The sequence below is a fragment of the Chelon labrosus genome (assembly GCF_963514085.1).
Source record: "Chelon labrosus genome assembly, chromosome: 6".
Classification (NCBI taxonomy): domain Eukaryota; kingdom Metazoa; phylum Chordata; class Actinopteri; order Mugiliformes; family Mugilidae; genus Chelon; species Chelon labrosus.
Genome location: NC_140342.1, coordinates 19,276,380 through 19,284,021, shown reverse-complemented (window position 1 = coordinate 19,284,021; position 7,642 = coordinate 19,276,380). Strand labels below are relative to the sequence as shown.

Sequence of the window (7,642 nt, the reverse complement as noted above, 5' to 3'; positions counted from 1 at the left end):
AGTGTGAGGCCTCAGGGGGGAGGACAACAGGTATATTCCTTGTAGGGGAAGTTTCTCGTGGTAAAACCACTTTAAGACCATCATCTTCGTTAAATCTCACAAGAAGCAGAGCTGTGAGCGGCCCTGGACACCTAGATTCATGGGATAAGATATATTCAAAGCGTAGAAGAATTAGTCTTTCGCTCAGGGAAAAGCTCAGCTCCTGCTGCTGAAGGCGCACCATGACAAAAAACCAGTTTATTTTATTTCCAAGCACTCCCAATTTACAGAAAAGATAAGACCTTGTGGCAACACTTGTTGTGATTTGTTTTACTTTCAGGTCAGACACACAAGAAAGACTTAATTCAACGTGAATACTTACTGGCTAAATTTTGTGGATTACATGTCCTGCTCGGGAAGTCTTGTGCCAAACCAGTGCCGAGGATCTGCGGCTCTTATAAATCTGGTCGGAGGCAGAGTGCAGAGCGGGGCGGTGCTGGACTTTAGAGCGGAGGGGGCGGGGGGTGAGGTCGGTCCTGCTAAGAATAGAGAAACATGGCGGCTCACCAACCTGATGCCCTATTTGGCAGAGGTAACACACACCGCAATGCTTCATCTGAGAGGTGACAGAAACTGAGCCTGTGTGTCTTGTCCTATTTGTGACCCATATCAGCTATTCCTTACCTGAAAAAAGAAGATAGTGATATTAATTATAGACTTTGGTGATTATATTTATTTAGACCTGAGTCACTCAGAGCAGTGGATTACAACATAACAGCTTCTTTGTACTTTAGAGAGGTAGCATCTTGTATTATTCTTATTTTAATTTACAGTTTAATATGTTTTTGTTGCTGTCTATCAGAAGCAACAAAAATGTCCTTTTTATTCCATTACATCTGTTTGGCGTTTATACTTTATAAGCCAGTTACTTTGTGGTGTATGCTTGTTATTAACTTGATGCATTAAGTGCACAAAATGTAATTTGCGACACGTCTTTAAAGTTTTATTTTCTCTGTGAGAGTGCAGTAAAAAAAAGGGCAGAATCTGTTTTCCATGCAAGTTTTATTGGTTTCGTGTTTCTGCTGCGGCAGCTTGCCTCGTTTGGGTCTTGTTTCCAACTAAAAGTACACTGGTCTTAAATTCATTTAAGACTTTTTTATTATAAAAAAAAAAAAAAAAAGGCAGCGTTCCTGGTTCTGTTAGTGACTCTGAGTCTCTGTGACACGTGTTTCATGAGCAAATGAGCAGTTCATTTTATGTCTTTAGTAAGTGAAGCAGAAATTCTCTATCTGAACCAAATACATCAGTTGTTAGACAATATTCGTATAGTTTTTATGACTTATGTACAACAACAACATCATCAAATGAGGCATAACATTATGACCACTTTCCTAATATTGTGTAGGTCTCCCTTGTGTCTCCAAAACAGTTGTGACTCATCAGAGAATGGACATGGGCCTTCTGAGGGTGTCAGGATGTTGTTAGTGGGGGAGGGGCCTCTGTGGATCATCCCACAGATACTGAATCAGTTTGGGATCTAGTGAATTTGGAGGCCAGGTGCTGTTCTTCATGTTTTTTTAGTTGTTCCTAAACTGTTTTTATGTGTGTGCCTGTGTCAGGCTGCATCCTGCTGCCGCTGGTCCGGTCTAGGTTCCACATGAATGAATGCCAGGTCCAAAAGATACCCAGCAGAACACTGAATTGTCACAAGATGGTCAATGTTATTAACTTCTCCTGTCAGTGGTTTTAATGTTGCGGCTGATTGGTGTGCTTTACACATTTTGCATGGCTGACTTTCAGAGGAATAGAAAGGATTTATAAAGCATTCCACTTGTCCACCTGTTTCCCTCTGATCTCTGTCCTCCTGGCTGCCTTCCTCCTTTCCTTTCCCTCCTCCCGGTTCCTTCTTGTTTTGTATTTGACTTCCATTGCCAAGGTGATATCCTAATCTGTTTCAGTCCTTTACCTTCATCCTACGATTACTTCTGCACGTAGGCAGCCTGAGACGGCCTCTGATTTGTTGAACTTTGAACCCGAGCTGCTCCTCACACCACACAGCCAGTAAACATTGATGGAACAGGAAACAACAAATATTATAACTGATCTCATTTAAGACTAAGACAACTAGAGTTTTTCCGACCCTGGATGTTTTACCAGATAAAAAAAAAAGAAAACATTTTGAACGTGGCCGGTTGGTTATCTTTGGATAAGACAGAAATATAAGACAAATAAGAAGTATAAAACTACTTATAATTATAGACTATAATCCACAGAGTTGAGCCTGTCTTGAAGCCAATTTACTCATTTTATGAGTCTGGGTTTGAAGATTCCTCCAGAGTGATGCTGGAAATGAAAAGTCTCCAAGCATGTGAACATATAGATGCAGACTGCCGCCTTGTGGTGAAAGTTTAAATCTGAATGAAACATGTGATGACAGCTTTTATAGAGATGTTGCAGAACATAAACACTGCTATCTAATATGTTTTATTAACTTTAATTCATTCTCCATGTAGCGCTTTATAATTCCATAGAAATAAAATAAAGTTTTACCTTTTTAATGACAGTTTAATCCTCATTAATGTGCTTTATTGAAACCACTGGCTGCCTTTAAAAGCCACAATACAACAAACTGCGGCCACATTTCCTTCGGTTCTTGAAAGCAACCACTGAATAGTAACATTCAGATGACTTCAGTTGACACCCGTGCGTAAAGTTTACTCAGCAAACGCCCTTACGTAAGTTTTGTGTAACCGAACTGGCGAGGGATGGGTTAAATTCTCTTGCTAACAGCTTGACTTTACGAAAGTAAATGGGCTGAATTCGATAAACGATCAGGAAAAAAAAAAGGTCTCAGCCCTCCTCTCCACTCTGACTGTCAGTCCTCCTGAGAAGTGGTTTGTTGTTCTGTTTAAGAGCTGGAACTGAGAGCGCGCTCCTGATTTTCATCCACTTTCCACAAAGCATCTGTGCGCGTAGCTTATGTCATAATCATTAACTTACCGTGAGGGATTTGATATCTTAAACTGTACTGCCATGGCAAAATGGCCACTATTATTTTTATACTTTTTCCAAGGACTACTACTACCATTAATCTTTGGGCAGCAGCGCACAGCTGGGCCCTGGAGGCACCGGATTCAGTGGGAGAACAACGGGCAGGTTTATAGTTTGATGAGCACTGGCTCAGAGTTCCAGTCTCCGGCTCGGTCCAGAAGCCACTCGAGGGTTTACGTGAGCACCAGGAGGGATGGCACCGGGAGCCAGATGCCGGGAGCGCACAGAAGATCCACGCTTGTAAGAACTGGGCAGCCTGAGTCCAGGCCGTTTAGGACTGACCAAAGCGTGGAACCAGGATCTTTTACACCTGGACACAGTGTTAGACAGTACGTGTCCGGTAATGATCGCGCGTCAGTCACCAGAGGAGCTGGGCCGGGGCCTGGTGCGCAAAACCAGCTGTTACGCGCAGTCCCGGGAGCGATGCCCGTCTCCAGGCAACCCCCGCAGACGGACCGCTCCATCCCAGGATATCCCGCAGCGCTGGAAGCAGAGGCTCCGGTTCCATTTCCTGCTCTCGGTGAGGATGTTTCAAACGAGGCTGCCGGTAATGGAGAGAGCATGGTCAACGACGACCCTCGAAACCCGTCAAAAAACCACAGGAATTCAGTTTTTTATAACGCGTACCCCTCAAGAGGAAGGACAGCGGCCCGGACCCGCCGTCCACCAGGCAACGGGCACGGAACAAGATATTTCCAAAACGGTAAGTGTCCCATCCACATGCAGTGACACTTCTTTAGATGTATCAAGTCTGACTGATATGGACACAAGCAAACTGCTCTGATAACAATCTGACCTGTTCTAGCAGCTTTTAATGGAGTCCAGTGTTTCAGAGTAAAACCCAGATGTGCACTTGACCAAGACTGTGATTTTTAGACTGGCTACAATTACAGCAAACTGTTTAGTGTCCATATGACTGCGAAAGACCAGGAACAGGCCACAAGAATTAGGATAAAACCACAAGTATGTTCTTAAATCAGCTGATTTGTGTGTAAGTCAAACAGTTTGTACAGCATCGTGTCTCATTCACTTGAAGAAAAAGCTAAATGTGAAGAAGGAGAGACAAGAAATCTTATTTGGATCTCAGAATGACATCTAAGGAATCCAAAACAACCAGCCAAACAACTGCTCTCCTTTTCTTTTCAGTCTGTCTCTTCCAGTGTGTTGCTTTCACCATGGATACACTGGCAAAATTAATATCTCAAAATTAATCTCCTCCTCCCCCTCCTCCTCTTCTTCCTCCTCCTCCTCCTCCTCCAGGACTGCCAGACCTTGTGCCAGACCCATATGCCATCCAAGCAGGTGCTTACGTCCAGCGCATGCAGATGTATGCGCTGCGCTGTGCGGCCGAGGAGAACTGTCTGGCCAGGTAATCCGTGCTGCCAAAAGTGATTCATTTGTTCAGTACGTGCACAATAGCACGTAGACGCAGAGGCATACACACACACACACACACACACACACACACATGGTCATATTGCCTTTGCTTTTATCACTGAAGGCTCATGTTACAGGTCTGAAGGCCTGAGCACAACTATTCAATGTTTGCTTTCAATTATGCAAGTACAACTTGTTAATGTGTTGGGATGACTGTTGTGTTGATGGAGTAATGAAAACTGTCTGATGTTATTACGGAGCAGTGATTCTCCAACATGATGTCCTGCCAAGACATAAATGTTCTGGGTTGGTTTTCCCAAAAGCATTAAGCACAAATGGAACAAACCCTCTGCGCTCTGTTACTTTCAAGAAAACTAGACCCGGGAGTTCGGCCAGTAGCACTTTCCAACGCAGCTTATGCCTATTTCCCCCTGTGATCCTTCCAAGGTCGGCTTATGGGCCCGCGGTGCGAGACATCGACTTCAGAGTCCTCCTGCGGTTCCCACAGAAAGTGAAGAACCAAGGCACCACTGACTTCCTCCCCGTCAAGCCCAGATATCAGTGGGATTGGCACAGCTGTCACCAGTGAGTTTACCCAGCCCGAAAGCCAAAATGAAGCATCTTTATTTTAAAACACGTCTTTGGGGATTAGTTCGGCTCCAATAAGATCTGATATGACAATGCCGGGGAAGCACCGCATTCTCAGAATGCAGCAACAACAAAGTTATGGCTTAAAGGCATTCCTGAGCCCTGCCACAAGAATAATAAATGATTAGTCTGCTTCATTCTGTCTATTTTACACCCATCAGACACTTCCACAGCATGGACGCCTTCAGTAACTACGACCTGCTGGACGTCAGCACGGGACGGAAAGTGGCAGAGGGACACAAGGCCAGTTTCTGTCTGGAGGACACGGGCTGTGACCCTGGATTCAGACGGCGATACGCCTGCACAGCTCATACACAGGTGAAATATATGTATATATATATATACGTTCTGAACATGTCAGTCACTCAGCGGCTCGTACGTTTTCTTTTGGCACGAATGTTAAAAAAATCACCATTCGCAGCAACTTTTAAAGGTAATGGGAAAACATTAGCCCACAGAACTGCAGAGCTTATGGGACAGGGGCCAGCTGTGCATACAGATGGTCCAAATGTGCCAAAGTAGCCAATTTGGGGAGCTTACCTAAACAATCCTCTACTAACTTCACTTTATTAGCATCAGCCTCGGTGCAGGTAATGCATGATCCTCCATCTTCATTTACTCTGACCCGGTGAAATATAGTCCGGTTCTTCCACCCCTGGAGCAAACGTAGAAGTGTTGCCTTTATTATGAGACATAAATCATCTAAATAAACCCTGTAGCTGCTCAGATACACTCTATTCATATTTGGGCCGAGCATGTGTCAAAGAAAGAGGCCTGGTGTTAAGACAAGTTACTAAAACCAGTGTAGTGACTTCACTAGATGAGGTCTTTCTTGGCCAGAACAGTTTTTTTTGTGTAGCTCTAACATCAAGTGTTGTCTTATGTCCAGACGCTGTGAGCTGTGAGATTAAGCAGGTTTGAATCTGAGAGGAGACGTGACGTAATTTTCTGAGGCGGTCAATATGTTTTCAGAGATTTTACACACTTTTCAAAACCAATACTTTGTCTGATGTTTCTTGACGTTCCCAAAGCAGTGTTCCTCGAGCTCCAAAAAAAAAAAAATCAGATCCATTTTTTATTAGACCGATTTTTGTTTATTAAACAGCCACATTCTTTAACTCTAGACTCTCAGGGTGTCTTCTTTCTTTGTGGCCTCCAAAGCCAAGAGGAGATTACTTCAGTCATTCAACAAAGCTCCGATAGAGACACAGGAGACATTAGACAACTTCACATGAAGAGCACATTCACTTGTGGTTTAAAATATAGATATTCGGTCTTTAAGGCGAGCTTAGATTAGATTTCCAAGAGAAAATAAGGCTGTAGTGGGGGGTGCTGAGAGTTTGAAATCCCTACTACATCCACTATATGTAGTTGTGAGTTTAAATCTGTTCATATATATATAATAAAATAAAGGATGTGTTGCATTGACACATATGAGATATTAGATTAGATTAGATAATAGCTACCATTCAAAGAGACCTGTGCTGCACAGTTCATTTGTTTTTGCAGTTCTTTTGTAAATCTTCCAGATCCACTTCTGAGAAATGTTTTTCTAGCTAAAAGTCTGGTGCATGCCAGTGAAAAGAAAAGAAAAGAAAAGAAAAAAAAAAAACATCCTGAGGACAGAGGAATATTTATTATATCTGTTGTCTGGCTTTGCGCTACTTACCGTCGGTTTCTTATGACAGCTTTCCTTCCAAGAACTGTTTATGTAACTAAAAACTGCTTCATTTGCAGCACTTGTAGTCAAAGTTTTTAACCACACTGAGGGCGCGCTGGGTTGTGTTTTCAGGGACTGAGCCCGGGATGCCACGATGTCTACGCTGCCAACATCGACTGTCAGTGGATTGACATCACTGACGTACCTCCAGGAAACTACATCTTGAAGGTGCGTCGCGTAACTTTCGAGCCGTTCAACCTGCACAATTTCGCCTATTTATGGATTTTATTTCACTACACAGACGTTTATATTTGTAACCTCCCTGCAGAGCTGCACATGCACTTATTTATATATATATTTGTTTTTTTGTCAGGTTACCGTCAATCCCAACTTCCACGTCCTGGAGTCAGACTTCACCAACAACGTAGTGAGATGTGATATCACCTACACAGGAACTTATGTTCAGACACGCAACTGCAGAGTAACAAGGTACGGTGGGAGAGTTTCTGTGGATAATTCTGACTTTAAAACACATTTTAACCACCGCATACCGTCTACTGAGAGCATATTAATTCGGTGCATATTCCAGATGTGTTTAAATGAAATTACACTCACGCCTCTGTTGAATAAACATTTAAAAAGGCACTGATTTAGCTGCACCATCAAGCAGGACTATTTTCTCAGCCCATGAAAAGATCTTTTTCTTTGGAAGGTGACGTAGAATATAAGTACATGGAACTAAAAAGTGCTTGAAAAACACGTCTCTAAAATAAAGTCTGAGTTTATGTACTTGTTGGCTTTCTGCACGTTCATGCCTTTTTTCTGTCTATTTTTCAGGGCCTGAAGTCGCCGTTTTCTGTCACGTCTGGAGGAGTTGAGCAGCAAAACATCTCCGGCTGTACTGTACGATCACACCGCCGCCAAGAA

At 43.2% G+C, this 7,642-nt stretch overlaps 1 protein-coding gene across 1 annotated transcript; it reads left to right on the top strand.

The window, feature by feature from the left end:
• Positions 1-3,012: 3,012 nt before the first annotated feature.
• Positions 3,013-7,364, top strand: loxl5b (lysyl oxidase-like 5b; the record flags this gene model as incomplete). The annotated part of the gene is made up of 6 exons (XM_084545723.1): positions 3,013-3,733; positions 4,291-4,399; positions 4,855-4,992; positions 5,217-5,373; positions 6,848-6,943; positions 7,089-7,364. The coding sequence occupies 6 exons, from the start codon at positions 3,013-3,015 to the stop codon at positions 7,362-7,364; spliced, it is 1,497 nt and encodes a 498-aa protein (XP_084401849.1).
• Between the last annotated feature and the right edge of the window lie 278 nt (positions 7,365-7,642).